This window comes from Mastacembelus armatus, chromosome 5, assembly GCF_900324485.2.
Source record: "Mastacembelus armatus chromosome 5, fMasArm1.2, whole genome shotgun sequence".
Taxonomy (NCBI): domain Eukaryota; kingdom Metazoa; phylum Chordata; class Actinopteri; order Synbranchiformes; family Mastacembelidae; genus Mastacembelus; species Mastacembelus armatus.
In genome coordinates, this window is record NC_046637.1 from 22,404,113 (window position 1) to 22,427,997 (window position 23,885).

A 23,885-nucleotide genomic window follows, 5' to 3' on the forward strand; every position below is an offset into this window, starting at 1 on the left:
AAAACACTTCAAAAACTGTTAATCAGATATTCATCAAATCATTATTCATTGTTATGAATGAACTGGAAATGATAATGGCAACTTATCATCCAACCATGATACCATCCAAACAATACTTAAGTAGTGCACTGATGTAATCTCAGAACTGGCTAATTTTAGGCTGTACTAGCCTAGACAACTTTCCATTATTGTTCCTGGTTTAACCAAAAACAGGCTGTTGATTATTTTCCAGTGACAGACAGCTAGCTCTATGTTATGTTACTGAACACTGAACCCAAGTTGTGCATGCACATATGAGCTAATGTCACACCTTGTTACTGCAGTGATGACACATGCTACACCTGGCAGTGATGCTGCAAAAACCTTGGCTAAACATAGGAGCACAGAAGGAATTCTATGTGTACAGATCAGTGAGAAAGGCACTGTGTGTGTGTGTGTGTGTGTGTGTGTGTGTGTGTGTGTGTGTGTGTGTGCGTGTGTACGTGTGTGTGTGGGGCACCTAAGTACACCTCAGGGACAGAGGGGTTCATGGCCTTTTAAATAAATAAACAAACACATAAATAAAGTCAATCAATAGAAGGAGCCTGATCCAGCACTCTGGTCCTGTGTTTGGTATTCTCACTTCATAAGAGAGGCCTGGGGGAGAGAGGGGGAGGCAGGAGAGGAAGGAAGGGGGGAGACAGAATGGTGAGGGGAGACAGAGAGAGAGAGAGAGAGAGAGAGAGAGAGAGAGAGAGAGAGAGAGAGAGAGAGAGGTTGGATTACTTCGGTCTGGGTGGTTGTATACTACCGGTTAGTGGGAACCAAAGCCTGCTCTCCCTATTACAGAAAACAGACCCCTACATGCTGCCAGCACACAGACACACACTCACACACTCTCTCTTGTTATCTTTCTATTTTTATTAGGACACTCAGATATAATGCATTTCCTAGACCCTTACCCTAACTAAATGCCTAACCTCAACCCTTACCCTAATCTAAACCTAATTCTAACCCTAACCCTAAACCTAAGACTCAACCTTCAAACAGGAGTCTAAAAAAGTGAGGATTAGGTAAATGTGCTAACGTTGCCAAAAGGTCCTCATTCAGATGCAGTTATGGTCAAAATGGTCCCAACAAATGTAGAAATACGTACACACACAAACACACAAGCGTGCGCACACACAGACATACACACCTGTTTTTATACCCAACTTCACAGAGATCATATTCTTATCTAAACTGAAATCAACAACACAGATGATGTATAACTCCTACTGTCCTCAGCGCAGTTCCTCTAAACCTAAATTTGTCAAAGATTAGGGAGTGATCGAGGCTGTGCAGCTTTGTGCATCCTGCAGCACGAGCATGTGTCCCTTTGAGGCCTATACAGTGCAAGAGGAGCTCTGCCTTAAGCGATTACAAATCACTCATCCCAACCTAGAATCCACCTCTAATATGAGTTGACTGCACTTGCTGAAGAATTCCACCTGACAGTTTTGAATGCCAAGGGCAGCGTCAAGTGTGTGTGTATGTTTAAACAAGCCAGACTGGGGAAAGGTTTGAGCACTGGCACTTCACCCATGAGCCAATCAAATCCGAGCTGGCCCCGGTTCCCATAAGCCGCCACAGCCCAGTGAATGTCGGCACAGGGCGGTAATATTCCTGACAAATTAAGACTTGTTCTGATGTGGAGGGGGAGGAAGAGGGAGAGAGGGAGGGAGGGAGCAAAGGAAAAGTGGTGGTGGAGGGGGAGAAACAGTGTGCTGGCAAAGGTTCAAGAGAGCAATTCCATCGACATGAGAGAAATGCTTCCCAGAAACGGAATAATATGTACATTGTGCTGGCGATTTTTTCGTCTTCCCACCTGTGTGCAGCTCGTTGCTTAAACTTGAACATGTGATGCAGAACAGGCGAAAGCAGAGAGGGGCAGCACACAAGCTCTTTTATCAACATGCACCTGATGCCTCTCTGTGTCATCCACTTTTAGCAGAGGGAGCTGAAGCAGGAACCAATTTGGATGTCATGTAAAAACGTAGAAATGCAAAAACACAGGCAAACAGCAGATGTAAAGCTACCATGAAAGCAATGGCACATGTTTACCATCTATTGTGTGTTTCTCTGCATGCTAAAGGTGGATATGTGCACAGGATATTTGCAGGAGACAAATATGCTGTTATAATTCTTCATCTATTAATGTTAGAGACACGACAGTTTGGATCTGTCATACTCTGACAGATGACTTCAATGGCAGAGTGCATATTAGCCAATGAATGGTGGTGCAGTGTGACACAGGATGCCCTGAAGGTCAACCAATTAGCTGCTGACAGAAAGAGAGATGTATGGCTGCCTGAGGATCTGGCTGGGGCTACAAATCAAACATGGGAAAGTGAGCTGAGAGTCAGTGCATTTGTGCTAAGGGGCATAGCACAGAAGAGGATGGTGGTGATTCTGCAGAGTTAGCCTAACAACACCACTGGGTGACAATGGGAAAGGCTACTGAGCAGCACAGTTCTTGGTTTCTTACCAGCAAACGGTTGATGCACTGATAGGAAAGCTCGGCATCATTAAAAAGGCCAGAGCAGTTTTCCACAATAAATCTGTATGGAGTCAGTTGATGCAAAAACCCACAATGGGCAGACATTGTTTTTTGTTTTTTTTCCCCCCAATTGTGCTTACAAAAACCTTACCTTTTCACAGAAGACATTCAGGTGAATAGTGCCAACAATGCTAGACAACAGTACAGAAGGAGTTTCAGCACATATCATTTATTGTCAAAGTCTGTGCAAACAGACTTCTGAAAAGGTGCAAGATTGACACTTTAATCTCTGTTCTAAGGCAAACTGAAAGAAACAGCAGACAAATGGATATTTATACAAGCTGCAGACATTGAGGAACCAATATAAAGCTCTGGCTGGTGTGCATACCTGCAATGATAAAAACTGACAGGGCTAGCACCAAAACAAACAAACTAGAATATCTTAAGCAAAATAGAACATGCAGCTCGAATTAACAGAACCCATACATTATGGTGCAATGAAAACAATCTGCATATTTCTGTCAGGTTTCATTGCAAAGGGCAGCACAAAGTAATTCTAAGCTTTTATAGCTGCTAACACTGTTAGCTGCTAATGGCAGCAATTTAGCAGCGCTAATAAATTCATCACTGGGTCAGACATTTCTATGTTTTATAAAAGCAGCACCGTAGATCAGGGTCAGTTGTTCAATATGCAAAACTTCTTCTTTTCCTTTCGGCTGCTCCCTTCAGGGGTCGCCACAGTGAATCATCTGCCTCCATTTAACCCTATCCTCTGTACCCTCCTCACCCACACCAACTATCCTCATGTCCTCCTTCACTACATCCAAGAACCTCCTCTTTGGTCTTCCTCTAGACCTCCTTCCTGGCAGCTCTAACCTCAGCATCCTTTGACCAATGTATTCACTGTCCCTCCTCTGAACATGTCCAAACCATCTCAATCTCAATATCAAAATATGCAATATGACTATTACTCAATATGCAAAACTGGTTGCAAAAACATTTGCATTCTAACAGCAATTTACTGTTAAGTACACATCATCAAGGAAGTGCAGAGTTTGCTGGGAATACTGGACATTATATGAACAGCTGCAAAAAGCCAAAATAGTTGTATTTCACTGGAATAATATTTGAAAAATGCAGGTAACATGTAAGACTTAAATAGTCACTAGGCTGACATGAGAATTTCCCTTTAAAGGAAAGAGAGAAAACTAAAGTAAAGAAGGGCAAGAAGGTGCAGAATAATGCTGCTCGCTTTGATATCTCCAGGCTGGCACGCAGACATACGGCTGTGTGAAAACACATATGGCTGACACACACACAGACACACACACAGACACACACACAGACACACACACAGACACACACACACAGACACACACACACACACACAATGTTCTCTGGGAGTGATGCCCACAGCAATAAAACACAGTCATTTCAGCTAACAAACTACTGCCTGAGGGCCAACCGAAATGTTTCTCTCCTTGTTTCTCACAAACACACTCACACAAGAACACATCTTATCAGCTGGGAATCAGATAAGCATAGCAACAGCACAGCTGGAAATAACAATCTCTATAGTGAGAAAAGTGCATACTGGCAGTGACACGTAGTTTACACGCGCGCGCGCTCACACACACACACAGATAAAACTAGCATGATCTTTAGATTCAGTGGTTCTTTCATAAATTTCCACTCAAATATTTCATTCAACATCAGCAGGTCTCATCCTATGAACACCACACACGCACACACTGTAAATACTTCACAGCAATCCTTTCAACTGTTGCTGTTGAGACTAATTAACATTATCATACCTGAGCTATTCACAAACATTTTGAAGAGTACCATAGTAGTTAAATCAACAATAGTCTGATTTTATGAATCTGACATTGTTTGAGAGAGCAATGTGGCATATTAAGCACAAATATAAAACTAACACCTGGCTCACATGAAGAACGATTTCTGTTTACCACGAATGTAGACAAGTGTTGAATTATGAATTGCTTTGAACTCTTAACCCCTGACAGGATTGAGTGAGGTAGATGCTTGTGGTGCAAGTGACACTTTATATTTCATTTTTCCCATTGGACATTAAGCAGTGACATCACAGAATGACCCCTGACTTTCAGGTGGTTGCTCCAGGTGCTTGCTCCAGGTGCTTTTGGGTTGTAACCAAGCACTGCTGCTTGCAAGTATATGGATGTGGCTGAGGAAACGGGCAGGCATATGGCTGGCTGGATGGGGTGGGGGTTGGGGAGCAGGTGCTGCTTCTGGAGAGCCTCATATGACTGTCTGGGGAAAAAAGGAGCACTTATGCAACAAAAAGAAATTGCAAAACAGTCCTGCAAATTGTAATGTGACTGAATAGCGCAGCTTTCTCAGAGCTGAAAACTATGAATTCTAAAAGCCAAATGAATTCACCAGGAGTCGTATTTTACTTTTTGAATTGAACATTACTGTAAATCCACAGAACTCAGAGATGAGACTGGTTTTGGAAACGAGAGGCAGAAGGACATGCACAATTGCTTCCCATGAAAGAGTCGTGGTGCTGTAAAAAAGAGTTAGGTTAACCTCTAATTACTGGGTGCTTCCCCATGTCTGGCTATTGTGCAGCACTGATTTATCCTCCTTCCACTCCCCTAACTTTCACTGTCCTGTCACTCCAAGAGAAAGTAACATGTTAATAACATGTTACTGGTATTTAGGGATAATATGATTGAAGGGTTAACTCATGCCTATGCCACAGACAGTATAATTGGTTTACTGACTGAGATATGTGTTATTGCAGGTTTTAGGTAGTCAGGATGGTATCTTATATAAATATCAGCTAAACCTGAGTATAACAGGTGTCTAAAAATGTTAATTGTAAGTATTGCTGTCAGGGGACTAATGCATCACGCTCAATCTTGTGTACTGGCACTAGATTCCAACCTACAGGAGTCTCAACACTTTCCTTTCACATGACATCCAAACCACCGCTGTCCTTTTCCCCTCCATTCCAGACTTACTCCCCCTGCCCCTTCCATTAAACACGCTCTCACCCCCACCTTAAGTCCCTTGTTAGGCCGATGGGGGTGTGTGTTAGTAGAAACACATGTGGAGCACCAAGGTTTTTCTGTTTGGATAGAGACAAATCTGCATAAAGTTGCAGGAAGCAAACATAGCCCCAAGACTTGGAGAACCACACACATGAATATGGTCACCGTGGTCATGTCCACAGCACTCACACACGCAAGAAATAAAAACACTAGCTGTTAAAAACAACTCCGTCTTTTTTCCTGGGAAATGTCTGGCAGTAGATAATGGTTATAAATCCCCATACTAAAACTGAAATTGACAGCATATTCCTGCATTATGAATTATATCCACAATGATGGATTTTTGAGTGTAACATGAAGAGCTCAGCAGGGACAAACGTACTTAACATAAGCGTGTGATCCATGGGTCTCAATGGCACAGGCTTCCAATGCATCATCCTCAACAGGGAAGCACAGAGAGCCCTGCACTGTCCCCTGGCCAACCTGCACTGAGAAAGCATATGTGGGGGTCTGACAGCTTGGTAACTCACTCCCCTGTAGAACTCATCAATAAGGCCATGCGTTGACCCAAAAAAGGTTATTGAGGTTTTGGTAGTTTTGCAGCAAAAGCCATCATACCAGTGTGCACCCCAAGAGGATTGCCACATGAGGGGAATGCAATTCTCTAGATACACAGGCCAGCATGGATGTATGATGAGGTGCAGAAGAGGAGGAAAAAAATGAAGATACAGTTGTTTTCACACAGCTACATTAATGTGAATGACAAGTGCAGCCAAGATACTGAACAGAAGCCCATTCATTCATCATCAGGAAGGGACGGTTCAAGTAAACCATTAATCCCCACAGTGACATGTGTGGTAAAGTGATAAAGATCATCCAGTAAGAGGAGTCTTTCTTTTTAACATACAGAGGCCATCACTCTTCTTACAAGGGGCGGCCTGACCTGCAAACAACTCAGAATGGGGAGGCAATCAAAAATAACTCAAGCAAGAGGCAGATAGAAATTTGTCACAAATTTGAATGAACATTATTACAACTCAACACATCAGCCTCCCTGGAGATATTGTTGTCTGCCTTTTCCTGTGAAAATATCTCAAACATCTCTACGATTCAGTGGAAGATTCATATTATCAAGATAGACTGATAATATGAATCTATCTTTTTGGCTGACTGGCACTAGGTGGGTTTTATCAATGAAATCACAGTACAGGTGTATTAAAGGATCATGTTCTTTCCTGCAATTCTCACTATTTTACTTCACACAGGCACCGAATGACCACAGCCTTGTCAATAAAGAGCCAACTGCCTGTTGTTTTTATAACACAAAGCACATTTATTTATTATTAAGATTTATGGGGATTAGCGGTAGTACTCCTGCAACAGACAAAAAAGTCCCAGCTACATATCCCAAAGCCAACCTGTCACTCAGTGTATGATTTACGACCAGATATAAGAACATTTCTGAATGTTAAAGGTTCTGCAACTGCCAAAAGTAGCGCAATTCATGGAACAAGAATATCTTAGGAAGGCATATGCCTGCATGATGTATGAAACCCTATTTTCACTAAGAGTCTCTAACCACATTTCCTGGACAAAATGCGAGGCAAACATAAATTAACAACACCTAGATCACTGACTATTACACTGTTTCTCCATTTCATATAATTAACACACATATCTACAGGTCATGTCAAGGTTCAAATCAACTGAGGTCAACAGGTCTTCTCAGCCCTCTCATGCTACTCATTGGTCACAGTGCAAACATAAGGTAGCAGCAGTTGCTTACATTCTTGAAAACACCCACTTCCATATTCGAAACAAATCGAGCCAAAATCAATTTCATAGGCAGTTATTCTATTGGCGTGCAGAGGCTGATAAAAATCTAAATCTATGATTGTTTACTGTTGTAAACAGCTACAAATTGAAAATGGCTCTTACAAACAGTCCTAAGTGAAAACAGAAATGACACAACATACTGTAAGTGAACACAGCCAACCTGCTGGAAAGTATTATATTTCACTTTCACCCAATAGTATAATATTTTCCTTGGTGTAATATCTGATTTCCAGGGCAATCTTGTGACATTTTTCATTTTGTTTACCTTTATTAACCTTCTTAAGGTGTTGAAGTCATTTTAAAAAATTACTTTGCTGCCTGACTAATGACAGCTGTTCTGATGAGGTCCAGCTCTCAACACAAAGCAAGAGGAAGCCTCCACTCCTTCACACGTGTCCCACAAATCCTGCTTTTACATATGTAGAGGAAAATAAACATCTTCCCCTACCCTGTTATTCATCACTCTTTCTGCTCTGTCTCTCTGCCCTGTCATATGAGGATGCATAAACATTAGCTTCTGTGGATCAGCACACAGAGAGACAGGATATGATAGTTATTCCCTTGACTTTCCCCATTCAAACCTGCCTCAGACAGTGAAAAGCAGCACCTTTCCAAAAGATGGGATATGCAGTTCTGCTCTCCTACATTCCTGCTGGTTTTCACCTGCTGCATCCGTGCACAGAAAGCTGAACATATTTACTGCTTTGCATGGGCCCCAACAACAATACCTCAATGCACACAAGTAGTAATTATTAACACAAACATGCAGACATACACAATGTCACTTTCTAAATGCTGAACCCAGTGTGACTGAGGCTAATCAGGAAAGTAAACAAAAGACTACAGTGGAGTGCCAAAGAATGAAAGTAAGAGAATCTGATGAGGGATTGGTTTGTGCTAAAATGATTAGCTGATTAATTGATTAGACAACCAACAGAACCGGAAACTAATTTGAACTGTGGTTTTTTGTGTGTGTTTAAAGCCAAAACGCAAAAATATTTCAGTTACAGCGTCTTAAATGTGAGGATCAGCAACTTTTCTTTTTCCATTTTTCACTATTTTTTTAAATCTAAAAATTAAGTAGCAATGAATGAATGAAAAATAATAAAGAGATAATATAAAAAAAACTGAGCTGCATATATTAACTAATCAATTAAAACAATCAAGAGATAATTGGATTATGAAAATTATCATTTGTTGTAACTCAAAATAATATCAATCTTATCCTCAGCCACCATCATCAAAACACCACGTGAGGAACATCATCTGTAAAAAAAAAAAAAGACACGGCAACTTTTCTGTAGGTGACCATATATCGGATGGGAGAACCTTGGATATATATACCCTCTCCAGGCTGCTCGAGGGTTCATGGGAGTTTGCCCAACCAGTTCACATGTGCTTTGTGGAGTTGGAGAAGGCATTCGACCGCATCCCTCATGACATCCTGTGGGAGGTGCTCTGGGAGTATGGGGTCTGGGGCCCTTTACTAAGGGCTATCCGGTCTCTGTACAACCGGAACAGGAGCTTGGTTCACATTGCCGGCAGTACGTCAGACCTGTTCCCAGTGCATGTCGGACTCCGGCAGGGCTGCCCTTTGTCACCAATTCTGTTCATTATTTTTATGGATAGAATATTTAGGCGCAGCTAGTGGCCAGAGGGAGTCCAATTTGGGGACCGAAGGATTTCATCTCTGCTTTGTGCAGATGATGTTGTCCTGTCGGCTCCATCGAGCCAGGGTCTTCAGCATGCAATGGGGCAGTTTGCAACCGTGTGTGTGTGAAGCGGCTGTGGTGAGAATCAGCACCTCTAAGTCCGAGGCTATGGTTCTCAACCCTGCTTAGGCTACTGCCCCTGGGACCCGTCCCCTGATAAGCAGACGAAGGATAGATGGATTTTGTCTGTGTGCTTCTCAACTTAAATGTGTGAGGAAAAAAAAGAGATTCTGATAAAATAGCTTGATAGGCAAAAGAGCGTAAGTAAGAGATGTATGTAGAGCATGCTACAGTCAATCAGATGATGTTCTAGGTGCCTGAGTCGAGTGTATCAGACTGTCAGCTTCATTTACACCTATCCCTCCACAGCCCTCATACCACCACATTACTAAATTGCCATCTAATAACCCATCTCAGATTCATTACTCAAACTTAAATTGGAGCAGTTTAGATCAAATCCAAGATCATCTCACAGCATTTTAGATCTGAAAAATATAGGGCTCACTATAAAAAAAAAAAGCTATAATTTTCACTGCACTGACTACTGCTCATAAATGTCATAAAGCTGGATTGGTGTGATGGAAGAGCAGAGAGAGAGAGAGAGCAATGCGGAAGGAGAATGAAATTAGATAAAGTCAGGCATACACATCTAAGGCAGTACTAATCTTAGCATGCCATCTAGTGGTGAGAGGTGGAATAACCCCCCCCCCCAAAAAAATTGCAGTTGTCCAGATAGAGCTTGAAGTTGGAGATCTTGAAAGTATGACCATCAATAATGATAAAATATAACTTGTCTTGTTTAACAAAAAACATATTGAAATTGCTATTACAATAAATACAAATTGATACCCAGAAAAAAACGAATAGCATATATCTGGGATGTCCTTAAATGTCCTTAAAGACTTGCTAATGTCAATTAATGCGCCCTTGTGTTTTCAGTGGAGAATAAGTCATTTTTCACAGCACAACTTCAGCGACCACAATCTGAATCTCCCTGATTTCATGCTCTATTCAGCTGGAACCTAAAAGGTGCCGACTCAGCAGACAAGTTGACAGTTTCTTTTAAGGAGAGGGTAGACCACAGTAAAGATTAATGTGGTGCAAAAGTAAAAAAGAAGTTAATGCCAATTAGTCAATAGCCCACTTATAGTTTTAAATCAAAGTTAGGGTGCTTTTGAGGTGTGCTGCGTAAAATCCATTGCTCAATGTAAAACTTGTGCAGATAGGTGGCTTGTGCTCCAGTTCACTAAATCAGTCATACTTCAACTCCACCATTCAAATCCAGTCCAGCCCCCCCCCCCCCCCCCCCCCCCCAAAATCTGCCCACCCCCCTGTGATAGGTCTTCTCACCTTCTGCACTAATGTAATATAATGCCCATCAGAAATACCTTTTGAAGGCTGCTTAATGAATATATAGCACAGAGAGGACCCCAATTAGTGGGCCAGCTAGGGGAGGGAGGAGCAATGCCATACCACATAAACAAACTTATCTTGACAGGGTCGCTTGGCCAAAAGAGGGAGATAGGTAGATAGCGAAGAAGGCCGAGAGAAAATGAATTACCTTCCTGACACACGTCAAAGCCAATCACGGCGGAGCATCCCTTGCCGTCCCTGCACCCCAAATCCCTGCCGCCACCGTTGCGTTTCATCTGCCAGTGTTAGTATGCACACAGGCCGTGCACCAGCCTCCAAATGTATTCATTTATTCAGAACCCCTCAGAGAAATCACAGTGTCTTGTTGTCCTTTTTTTCCCCGGCTGTCCAGATGGAATTTGCGTGAATAACATCAGTTTAGTGAGGCAGAAAATAAGTACAGGCTAGCACAGCGGAGGGGACTAGATTACGCCCTCACCCACCTCCCTAAAAACAGGATGGAAAGACAAGTGTCACCTTCATATACTTCTTTCTCCCTCTCCGTCAGCCTTACTCTTTTTCTTTTCCAGTTCTATAGAAATGTAGCAGGTGGGGGGTGCTAAAAGCCTTCACTATAATTATTCCGTGTTATCATGCACTGCAGGTGCAATTAAACAGAAGATCATGAATCAAAGAACTAGAGCGGCTTTCTCATTACAAAAAGGTGAGCAGCCATCAAGGGAGTGGAGCCCACTGCTCATTTATCCTTGTTTTGTTTTGCCTTTATAACACAACTAATTGCATTAATTAATCAGATGTACTTCCAATAGGAGGGCGAGCGTCTCGAACAAGTAATGGAATGAGATGGAAGTGAGGGGGAAAAAAAACTGTAAATCAATATTTCCAACCTCAATAAATCCCAAGAGAAATTAAAATGTCTTCAGTCAGAAGAGTGGAAAGCCTCAATATTCGTCCAACCTATCAAAAAGAATTCACTACACAGACTTCAAGGAGTCAAGTAATTGTCTTCACTATAAACTCTTGAAATTGATTTCAACAGAATCTGTAAGAGGTGCTTCACAACTGCTTGAAACTAAACTTTACTGAAAACAGACATAACAAGTGTGTTATCCTTTTTGGAACAGTCATTATTGGTTGTGGTTTGTGATATTTCGTGAACGGCAGACAGAAAGAAGTGAGTGAGTCAAACAAAACATTTGAATTAGTCCTACCTCTCTGAGAACTGTACTTCCATATCCTCTGTACAAGCCTCGAACCCCCTGCTCAGGGAAAAACAGAAACTTTAACAAAACACACTTTTATCACATGCCAGTGATTTAAAATAGTCTGACAAATTCAATACACAGAAATATTTTGACTGAAGAAAATACTCATATTTAATGGATAGCACACAAAGTATTAAAAATAATTATTGAATAAGTTGAAAAGTTCAATAATTCAGAACTAATGACCAGATGAAAGGTTGTATAATTGATAAGTGAAAGCAAAATAAAAGAGTAAAGAATAACTCTGGGTATTAGAACTTGAAATTTTCTTCATTCTGGTTTTTGTATCTACTGTGAACACATTTCTGAGAGAGCTGATCTTTTTTCCTTTATATTCTTTTAACCAGTCCTTTAATTTGTACAACTAAGAGAAAAACATAATTGTATTTTACAGTAGGATTATCTGAAAGTTTAATCTTTCCATGCCCTTGAGTGTGACCTTCAAGAACAGTGAGAAGAACAGAGGCATACTCTCAGCCTTCAGTATTTCGTGGATGCGTTTAGGTTACTCTGTGTGATTATCTGGTCACTTGCCTTTTTTGCCACAAATGACTTTTTTTTTTTTCTTGTCACTAGGTTCCCTGGTCTCAGCACAGTTTTGTTATTACAAAACAACTAAAAGAAACATAAAAACACACTTTTTTCCTTAAAGAAAGTGTTTTGTTTGCTATTTACCTCTTCTCTGAGTGTAGACAGAAGTATGTGATAGGTGCTGCATGAGGGAGAAGCCTGGGCCCTTTGTTTGACCACTTCTGTGGGCACCCGAATCAGACACGCCACCTACAAGATGGAAAGAGCAGGAGGTAACCCCACAAACCACATCTATATTTTCAATCTACAATATCTTATTTCCTTCTAAAGGGCTTTTATATAGACATTATTATATAGACATGCAGCAGCAGGTGGGTGTGTGCACATAAAGACTCCTCTCCGCCGCACGCGCACGCACGCACACACGCACACACACACACACACACACACACACACACACACACACACACACACACACACACACACACACACACACACACAAGCACCTCAGGTATACTTCTGCTGTACATAAAGAAGTTTTCATGTGTTTTTCCTATGTGGCAGATGGCCATGACAGAGCAACAGAGCAAAGCCTGAGGAGAGCAATTACATTGAGCTGGCAGTCTAACAAGTGCTTTAGTTAGTGTGCCACTTGCCCAATTAACAAACCAGTACACATAGAATACATGGCACCTGAGCAACAGGTAAAGGGGTCATCAGGTTTACTGTCCATCTGTGTCCAAACAACATTGGCTTCCAGCAAACACACTGATAGATTCATACACACCTCAGTAACCACACTCCCCACTACAGGTTCCAACCCATCCACCGTATGTCAACAAAAATATGGACAGCCAACAGCTAGTGAAGACAGACATGAATATTTATGCTTCATAACTCCCATTGCCCTAAAGGCAGGCAGGCAAAGCTGCCCACCTGGCGACTTGATTTCCCATTTATCTCGCATCGGAGCGGAAATACCAGCTAACGGCAGGCAATCTTACAGAGCTATTGGTGAGCCACCCCCCTGCTGTGACTCCCCTCAGTCATACAGATGCCAGTTTGCTGGTGCCACCCTCACCACAGCAACATGGAGCAGGAGAGGAGGACAGCGAGAAAGAGTGATGAAGGCACTGGAATAAAGATGAAACATTCAGTTTCTTGCTTTGCTCCTTTTCCATTTAGCTATCCATATTCATTTAGCTTTTAGAGCCCCAGTAGAAGTTTTAAAGGTGATGGACCCTGGAGAGTAAGGCTCTATTGTATTCTGCAAAGAGAAATAGTCTACTCTCACTTCCACTAGGCCCACTTCCATCAGCCACTCATCTTCTCTGTTGTAGAAGATGACACCAAGGACACCTTATAAGCAAGAACACAACTATATGTGGAGAACAAAGCAGACAGAATAAAGCAGCAGTGCTGGAAGTCAAGTGAAATCACACAAAACTTTATGTTCATAATGTGTAAACCTGAATGGGCTAAGTGTTTTGGAGTTTTTTTGTATCCTTAAAAACTGTATCGATTTGGTCCGTTTCCCATTTTTGTTTTGACCTTTGGTATATTACCTTGGCTGTAGGTCAAAGCAAGGTCTTCCTGTTTTAAAAACACACTGAGAACCTCATTCTCTGTACATAAGAGCAAAAACAACAGACTTGAAAGATCTATGAAGAACTCCACACAATTCCTGGTATTTCAGGTAAGACCATACTCTAGCTGCAACCTAACCATGGCACAACAGTACCACCAAGTGGCCAAACCTGCAACTGCATCACCTCCAGTGTGATAACTGAGCTGGTTGCATCCATCTCAGAGATCTCATTTGCCCTCCCTTTGTTCAAGTTACCATTTATAATACATTGTACATCATGTTTTCCCCAAACCAATTCTCCAAAGGACCAGAATAAGGGAGCTAAACAGAAAGAAAGTGGCTATGACAAGTAATTACTGACGTAATTGGATGGGGTTCTTGGAGTTGAGACGGCCTTTCCTCTCCTGTCACCACACAGGGGAAGGGAGAATGAGCCAGAGATTATACCAAATAAATTAGGGACATTGTTTATTTGGGGAGTAATTTGCACGCCAAGGGGTGGGGAGAAGGATGTTGAGTGGATAGAAGATAAAGTGTGCAGCCCCCAAGGCCATTTTAGATGTCTGAAAACAGCAGCAAATGGAGGAAACAGTGGTAATGAATGAGAGTACGATTAAATAGGGCTAGGGCCCAGAAGGTCTGGTAAACAGAACCATATCCTTTGTGGAGATATAGAGGCGCTATGCCATCACAAGCTAGAAAGAGTGAAAGAAAGACAGAATGAACAATTGCGGTAGATGTCCCACATTACAAGTCCGTCTTACTGCTTCACGTTTAGAGGCTGTCGGGAAGACAGACGTCCATTCTTCACCTTCTTTGCTTGCCCTTCGTTCTCACTGCTTTTCTCCTGCTTGTAAACTTATTATAAAGCCACTGGCAGTCTTTTAAATTACTGCAACCATTCATCTTTATTTAAAAGCTGTTGGATTAGTCAAGCAGCGTTAATTGGGAGGCTGCCTGCCTGTGATCGGAGCCTTTCTGTTTCCCTTGGTCTGCTGCTGTTACTCCAAATGACGGAGCGTGTTTTCAATTTCCAGCACTGGCCAAACAACAAGGTAAGAAGCCCAAGCTCAATCACTGGCGAACCACAGTAAGGAATAGGAAATTAGCAGTCACAGCACATTATCAGCATAGCCAGTGAATCAATCAGCAGATTGAGTCATTACATTCCTCCAACCAAGACTCCTTCACTCCATCCCTTTTTCACCACTCATGGCAGGACCCAGTGGTCAGTCAATCAGGACCACAATTACCATTTGGCACTATAGAGACAACAGGTGAAAAAAAACATACAGGTTGCAGTAACTTTTGGCCCCTCAATTAGCTGAATTTCATTCATCTCCAAAAAAAGAGAAGCTTCCAATGAGGAGCTGCTGCTGTCGCACATATAAAGAAGCTACAGAACAAACAATTGAGGGGAAAAGGGTGATTTTATTGAGAAAACAACTGAGTAGAAAGTAGCTTATTTTCTGAAACTGTCCCTAACTTCAGCTTAACTTTACCAATGTCCACAACCAATCTATAAATTCATTCCTGCTGGAAATGCGTCATATCACCAAGAAAAACTGAAATAGGGGGCGACAAAGGAAGAAGCAAGAAAGGGAATGAAGAAAAAACGTCATGAAGAAAAAGACAAGAGATGAGCACACTGCATGTCTCCAACTTTGAAACAACAGCCAATAAATCACAGAGCGTGGTGCTGCTCGAAGGCGATGCATGGATTATTTCTCAGTGCCAAGTTAAGTGGCTGCCAGTTTCTCCCCCACAAAAACTCCTCCCTTATGCTCCCTCCTTCTCACTGTCCCCCTATCTTGTCATGTCACACTGTATTTTCCAGTACATCCTCCTACAGATGTGTGGTAGTGGTGGTGGTGGTTGGAGGAGGGAGGGGTATAAATGCGAGAGAAGCCTGCCGCCTGGCCTTGACAAATGAGCTTTCAGGCTAGACGTCGAGCGAATGGGAATGAAGATCAATCTGATCTAATGGCTGGATAACAGCCTGCTAGAGCCTGACAGACGCCATCAGCTTACACATTCTTTATGGGAGCATCCTGCCACCACAGCCACACAAACACCAGGACACTTCTGGCGGGGGGATTTCTATCATTACGTTGACCCTTTCTAGTTATTTCTCTCTACAAATTATGAGTGTCCTCCTCTTTGTCTCAGTCTGTCCTGCTTTTGTTTACAGGTTTAAGGAGGTTATTATAAAAACAGCATTAAATGTGACATATGAGGACCATCATCCTCTGGTAAATTTCTGCCACATAAAAAACAATCATCCCAATAATTCTAATGAAGGTACTTATTTAGAGCTTGAACCTTCAATTTAATACAAAAAAAATAAAAAAAATTCTTCCTGTACTTCATAACTCTCACAGGTATTCCGAATGTGGTGATTACGACATTGAGGCATGTTATAGCTGTATAGGCTTAACTATTCCTCCTCCCCTCAATGAACATCTGATGAGCAAAACCAAAGGCTTGACTAGAAAGATAAAATTTGTTTCGATTTAAGTGTATGTAAGTGCCCTCCTTTCTTTCTTTAAATTCCCAGATCAGACTCATACTCATCGGATATGCAGAATAAATTCTCAGTTACAATACCCTGTGGTACAATCACAATATAATGTGAATGGAGTCCACATGGAGTATTTTAGTGCCAAGTCGAGCACATCATCCGTAAAGAGAGGCTTGGGAATGAGTTCAGAAAAGCAATAACTCCCATAAAACTTCAGCTGTGAATGTTGTGACACAGAAACAGTTGGTAAAACACAACTAAATTGACTCCTGGGGAAAGGATCTTGAGCTGATGAAGGGGTGAAGTAGAGAAAACCAGAGAAGGACCAAATAATAAGTTGCTTTTAGTTCTTCCTTAAGTTCCTGTGTCAAAGCCTGTCTGCACCCAGCTGCTCCCAGCAAGAGAAGAACAAGAGAGGGGAAACGCAACAGATAAACACACTGAAAACACGTGGCCTTGTCTTATACTGGCAGAACAGGACTATAACGCAGAGTGGAAGATGAAACGCAAATGCAAATATATCACAGTTTGAGCTCAGTGTTGACATCAATGCGTTTGTATTTAATAAAGATCTGCCCATCTGCAGTGAGATAGGAGAGGGGACGATTTCAACTGCTAATATGACTTTGGCATTCTATACTAAAATACATAACATCTAAACAAATCATAAAGACAGATGGCTGCTTTGTGTATGAAATAGAGCTAAAATAATTAATGGTAACTTAAAGCTAGAAGACACACTGAACTGCACATCAGACAGAGACTAGGGTGAGAAAATGCATTAAAGCATTTCCATAAAGGTTTTTCAGGATTTTGATAGCACTCACCTAGACTGAACAAGTAAACAATTATAAAAGAAAATGCTGAAATAGTGTAGCATGCAAAAAAAAAAAAAAACAGAATTAAAGCTAAGGACACAAAATGTGTGATGAAAAGAGATACCAATTACAATATTTGTGAATCAGTTGAATCAGTGAGGCTTTATTTTGTAAAATTGAACAAAAAAAGGTTACAAAAAAAAAAATCTGTTTCTCAGAGCCAAAAAGTGGCATCTTCATATTGTTTTTATTGTCTCAGACAGCTCAAAACCAAAAGCTGCCAAACATCAAGTTTAAGATGCCAGAACATGCAAACTTGTGTATATACTTGACAAACTACTTTGATTATCAAAAGTGATTGAATTCATTTTCCTTTAATCTGCTATTTGATTACCTCGACCTATTATTTCAGCACCAGACGTAACAAATCTCTATTCCTAAGCAAGACCAGCTACCACCACTTCTGTTAGGCCTTCGGTGGAACAACTTTTAATTAAATTAGCAGACACTGACTGAGGAGACAGAATCATATGTACCAATAATTGCATCATAGCAAAGGCGTTTAGGCCTTGCATACAACTCAGGGCAGCACTAGAGCAGGCCTTTCATGCCTAAGCCTGAAGATTACTCTCTTTGAACAAGATGTATCCAGTTGCCAAAATGCAGTGGGATGCCGCCCCAGCTCTGCTCGGCTCAACTCTGAAGATTTGTGCCTTTGATGTGCTCAAATCCAGAACAGCAGGAAAGGGGTTAAAGGTGACTGCAACCTCAAGCTCACCTTTCACACTTATCTTTACTGTGCCACAGATGAAAAGTTGAAAAACTCACAGATTCTTATTTGCAATAAGAGTGATTGTGACCATCAGAGGATAGAAAACAAATGAAACTCTCACTGAATTTGAGCTAATGTAAGAGAAGCATGTCCTCTCAATAGTATGAGACACAAAGAAGAAACACAGTGAACACCATCCCATGTGGAATAATTCCACTTCATAAACATGCAAAACTTGGCTAAATTACATCCATCCAAAATCCATGAATACTAAAAGCCTAGCATTTTGCAGGAAGCTGTGATGGTATAGTAGGGGGCAACCCTCTTTCCATAACTCCTGTCCCTCTAACCCTCCTTTCATGCAAATGTGAATATCTGTGTCCCCTATATGTCTTAGATTCCATGATGCACTGTAAGTGAATGGGAGAGGATGGACTGAGGAAACTGCTCTGCACCTTGTTAGTTTCAAGCCCAAATTCCCCAGACTGAATTGGCAGAGTCTGGAGGCCTGAGCTGGGAAAGTAGATGAGTCAATAGGCAGTAATGAGATGTTATTTACCCAGCTGGTGGGGAAACACTGCAACGGTCCTGAGGAAGCCCCCTTAACTCACCCAGCTGGACCCCAAGGCCGACAGCCAAAACCACATACCCACCTTCCACCCCTTCCCCTGCTACCCCCTTGTATAGTGGTCTATGAAATCTGAAAGGCAATAATGTTAGACATGCCAGTGGTGTTCATCTGGGAGTTGCAGTTGTGGGAAAGAAACAACAAGGGAAGAGCAATAACAAATGAGTAAGACAGCTGGGGTTTTAAAGATGGAATGACTGAGAATTATTTAAGCAAACATAAATAAACATAATCAAAAAGTTTATAAGCAGAGTGACACAGAACTGCAGGTCCATATGAGAGGAGGCAAAAGTTGGGAGAATGAGAAAGACTTACTATTTCCCCCAGGGAGGCGGCCAGCATATGAGTGACAGGTGCCATGTGTGGAGCGGCTAGTGCTCCCCCAGTGCTGAGGAGGGACTTTGTGCATTCGTAGGTGACAAAGAAAGCGGCAGCTGAAACCAAGCAGAACCACAGCCATTTAAGGCCCATTAGTCAACCAGCATACAGCAATTAATATCCCTCACCACCACTGACAAGGGAGGCACACAGGTATTTGTGTGTGTGGTCTGCATGTGCAACAGAGGTAAAAGCTAAAAGTTTAAACTATCTCATGTGGAAAGAGTTCTACATTTACTCCCGTTATTTAAATAAATTAACCCTCCAAAAAGTTTGAATTCATTATTAAGCAACATCAGATGTATATTTAAACCAGCAACATATGACTCCTTTTAAGTTTACTGCTTCTCAAAATGGATTACCCTTAGCCAGCTCACTATTTCAACAGTCAAACAGATTTATGCACTTATGAAATACCAGGGCTTTTATTTGCAGTACCCAAACAGTAGACTCAATCCAAACTGTTTCCTGTAGGTACTTTTGTAGTTTTATTCCTCTGTCTCAAGGGTCTGTGTTGAAAAGACAGCACATAACTAAAATGCTCAACTGTGATTGACAGTGTTTTGTGACAAAACATGACAATAACAAATAAAAAATGATCTGGTAAACACTAAAAACACAAATAGCAATAAACTTTAAAAAAAAAATGATTAGGCAAAGATGCCCTTTTTTAAATGATTTAAAGAAAGGGCATCAGAGCATCAGTCACTTTAAGGTTCGGGTCATTAATACTGGTTTGACAGTAATAAAACGATCTTTTCAAAAGGTCAACTTTAAAACTTTAAAATCCAGCTCTTTTTTATTTAAATGACAATTAGCAACACTTAGTAGATGAATCTATTAATTGTTTTGGCTTTAAATCAAACTATACCATAGGTTAGTTTTCTCATAAGCTAGACAGAAGAGTTTAAGAGGAGGATCTCAAAAAGAATCCTCTTACAATGGTTTAATGAGGATGCGGGGTGAGTGCCTGACAGTACTACGGCCTAAAAAAAAAGGGATAAAAACTAATTTGACTGAGTTTGACTGTCAACTAAAGAGATCTGGGCAACCCACTGCCATAAATCAAGAAAACAAGTTTACAAAGATGCACTTTAACTCATCATGATGAGTTAAAAGTATGATTTCAGGAATGACAAGAAAACCAAATAAATGAGTGTAAAAACTAAAAAGAAGCTCTGAACCCTGAACTCAAATAGTTACTTTGAGGATATGATGATCAGCAGTGTAAGTTTGTATGAAATGACCCCACACTTAAGGGAAACTTGTGTTATGGATTTCTGACACAAATTATATTGAACAAATTCTACTGAACAGTGAACCTTCATCAGATCATATACCCAGTGATCACAATAAGCATCTTACCATTGGGGAAGGAGCCGACAGCAGCGGATGGAACCCCAGCGTAGATGCCCCTGAAGCCCCCAGCCTTGTAGAAGCCCTGCTGACTCTGCAGTCTGGTCTTAATGGTGTCCAGGGGGAAGAGGGTCAGATCCACGCTCATCCCTGCACAGCCTCCTGCCTGTGGAAGATTAGTATCACTTTGAGATCACTTTGTCAGACACAGGGCTGCAATACAAAATTTTCAACAACACTGTTGGAGGAAGTATTAAGATCTTTTACTTAAACCTGTAATTATTCATTTTTTGGCCACTTAGCAACAGCACAAAAAGCTCTAAACACAACACTACCATATCACCGTTACTGTGGTAAAAAGGTGTCAAATTATGCATCCAGCAAACACACAGAACATCAGACTTTTTAGAGTCATATTTCGGTCTGTTGTTGACTTATTCAATCTTCTTTTAGCTTTGTTTTGGTATCCATGGTTTCAACCAACCCCTATGTCTCTTTTTTAGCCACTATATGCTGACATCTTCCATTTAGTGCTGGACGGGCAGCAATCAGCAAGTTTATGAGAAACAAAAAACGGATGGATGATTAGAGTGGTCAAAGAGCATATTATTACTTCTGTACTGTCAACTTTACCAAAACAGTACAGATATGGACTGTACAACAAAACCAATGAAGTGCTTTAAGTTAATGTGACTGCACCACGATGAGAAGAATATATATATATTTTGTGGAAAATGTACATATGTATTAAAAAATTACAGTATTAATTATTCACAATGACCTCTTTTATTGTTTTTATACTAATGCAATAATGTTTCCAGTTGCCGATGGTCAAGGAAAACATTGTTTAATAATCACATAGACTGTGCATATCCCGCAGGTTTCATTAAGTTCTCATATTTGTCTGTATGCTGATGATACCATTATCTGTACATCCAGTCCCTTGCGGAACACTGTCTTGTCTTCTCAGCAAACCAGCTTCAATAGCATTCAACATGCCCTAAGTCTTCATCTAGTACTAAACACAAATAAAATAAAATGCATGCTATTCAGTAGAACTCTACCACAAATTTAGTGTCCTATAAAAAATTCCTCCCTGGATGGTTCTGTGAACAGGTTTCCTTTAGCGTAATAAATCTTCACTAACCTACTCTGCAAAACAACTACTGGTCAAAATGATAGTTCTTCACATTTTAGTTTATGGCAATGTAGTCTATAGGTCTGCTTAAAAAAACCCTCCTTCACAAACCAGACATCTTTACCGTGCTGCCATCTCTTTTGTGACTGGAGCTCCCTTTAACACCACTGCAGCCTGTATTCTCTGGTGAACTGGCCCTCACTCCACTCCCACAGACACACACTGGTTTCTGGTCATTTATAAAACCCTTGTTAGTAAAACACCATCATATCTTCTCATTACTAAATATCCATAATTCAAATTGTAGTTTACGTTCTAGCATTTTCATTAATTTGGTCATCCCTAAAGACCATTCCTTCTTTGGTTACTTCTCCTTACAGTTTGCCTGTTCAAGTGACTGGAAGCAGTTACAACAATCACTAAAACATAGCTCATTCATTCATTCATTCATTCCACTTTTAAAAATACACCACAAACAATAGTCCAAAATATTTGCACCTGCTTTTAGCCACTTAGCTTTTTAGCATATGTCATTATTTATGGTTTACGTATTGACTTATTAAATGAATTATTAATTAAATGTATGATCCTGGATGAATGTGTATTTGTTGTAGATGTTTTTTCTCTCTTTTGTACTGCCTGTTTATGTTGCCTCTTGGCTGGCCATCATTGTAAATGAAAATTGTTTCTCAATTGACCTGCCTGGTTAAATAAAGGTTAACTAAAATAAATAAATAAAGTGCCTCATACCTGTAAATTGGTTTTGCACCTGTCTAATGTCTTTAATGTCTTTTACCACTGCACATTACCCTAACAAAGAAAAGCAAAGAAAAGGGGGCTGTCTTAGCATTAGCTATATCACACATCTTTCACCTCTCACCTCAGTCTTTTTGCATATAATGGACTGGCACCTGATCTGAAAACTGGAGGAAGCTACATTGCAGTTAATGTGATTTTACCTTCAGCGTTTTTCTTTTATAGCCAGTTTTCAGTGTATAGACACAAACGCCTCCCATTATACAAAGTGAAAACACTGACAGACACTCTGTTAATCATTAACAGTGATGATTAAAAAGACGATGGCAGCAGTAACTTATGTGAGTCAAGAGCGCAGAGTAAATACATCCGTACGTGTCTTTCGTAGGTTTTTGTCTCTGGTCGGAAACTAACGTAACAAACCGCCAGTGTTGGTTTAGCATTTACAGGTACAAAAACAGGCATTATGAGCCTCGGTAGAGAATGAACACCTTACCACCAAAGAAGCCACCAGCTCTCGTCTCTCCATGTTCATAGACTTGGCTCTACTTTGCACGTTGGACCCTGCACTCAAAACAAAACATGCCTGTCAAGGACGCTGCCATCTTGGCAGACTTCCGCGTCACATCATGACGCATCTGCTCGTCGGTGACCACGTGAGTGTTCTTTCACAATAAAAGAGTATATTATATATCAGGTATATTCGGCATCAAGGAAATTACTACAAAAGCGGGTGCAGCGTGTGTTTTGTGTGTATGGTGTATTGTGCACTGTTCGTAGATTAAAGCTGAAGACATATTTTTCCTACAACAGTCTCTGACTTTTTTTGCAGTAAATAATTTGATGACAAATATCGTTGTTTAATACTAAATTGGTACGATATAACAAAACTTGTTCATTTCCACTTTATGGGCTCATGACAAATGAAAGTAAGGTTGGTCCACTTCATTTGGTTCACAGGTGTTTCAGGCAGACCGATCATAGAAATACCAGTTTATTTCATGAAAGGGCAGCAACACTTGCACTAGTCTCTTGTTCAGTTCCTCCCAGTCTTGTGCAACCATGAGTGAGGGCCAGACTACTTTTGGTCCCACCTGTGACAAAGCAAGAGGAGTGAAGAGAAGCAGGTCTGGGGAGGTATTTAAACAGTATCAGTAAAATTTTAATTGAATCTAACTTGGTGTGAAAATTGTTCTTTTTCTGTTATCTGACAACAACTATGAAATTTCTGATTCATCTAACAAATCTTCAGTAATATTAAACATACATATTAGACATATTAATATGTGCTTCTGTGACCTACCTTCACACACACTTCAGTTTCTGTCCCATAACTGTAGGCCTGTCTTGCATCCCACTCTCCCTCGTGATGCTGTTTGGTGAGTGTGCTCAGGTGACTGTGTTCTTTCTCAGTGACACGCTGACTGGGTTATTTATATGCTGCTGTCAGCCAGACAGCGCCTTCTATTAGGGAAGAGCAGGTGAGAGGCCAACACCGCTTTATTCAGCCTGGACCCAATGATCTCTGGGCTGAGTCCGCCCAGTTTGAAGCTCGGTCCTCATCATCCATCTTGTTGAGGAGGGTCTCACAGGGATCCCGTTGGATGTGAGCCCCAGCTGGATCTGGACTGGGCTGTTGTCTCTACTGGCTTGATG

General features: G+C 41.1%; 1 protein-coding gene across 2 annotated transcripts in view; it reads right to left on the bottom strand.

Annotated features, from left to right (window-relative positions):
• Positions 1-22,855, bottom strand: part of slc25a26 (solute carrier family 25 member 26) — a 47,577-nt gene extending 24,722 nt beyond the window's left edge. For both annotated transcript variants that reach the window (XM_026307839.1, XM_026307838.1), the window contains exons 1-5: positions 22,726-22,855; positions 20,345-20,501; positions 18,917-19,035; positions 12,419-12,523; positions 11,690-11,737 (exon numbers count right to left, since the gene is read on the bottom strand). In XM_026307839.1, the coding sequence (XP_026163624.1) occupies positions 11,690-11,737; positions 12,419-12,523; positions 18,917-19,035; positions 20,345-20,501; positions 22,726-22,764 (468 nt within the window). In that variant the 5' untranslated portion in view covers positions 22,765-22,855. The remainder of the gene's footprint in view (positions 1-11,689; positions 11,738-12,418; positions 12,524-18,916; positions 19,036-20,344; positions 20,502-22,725) is intronic.
• Between the last annotated feature and the right edge of the window lie 1,030 nt (positions 22,856-23,885).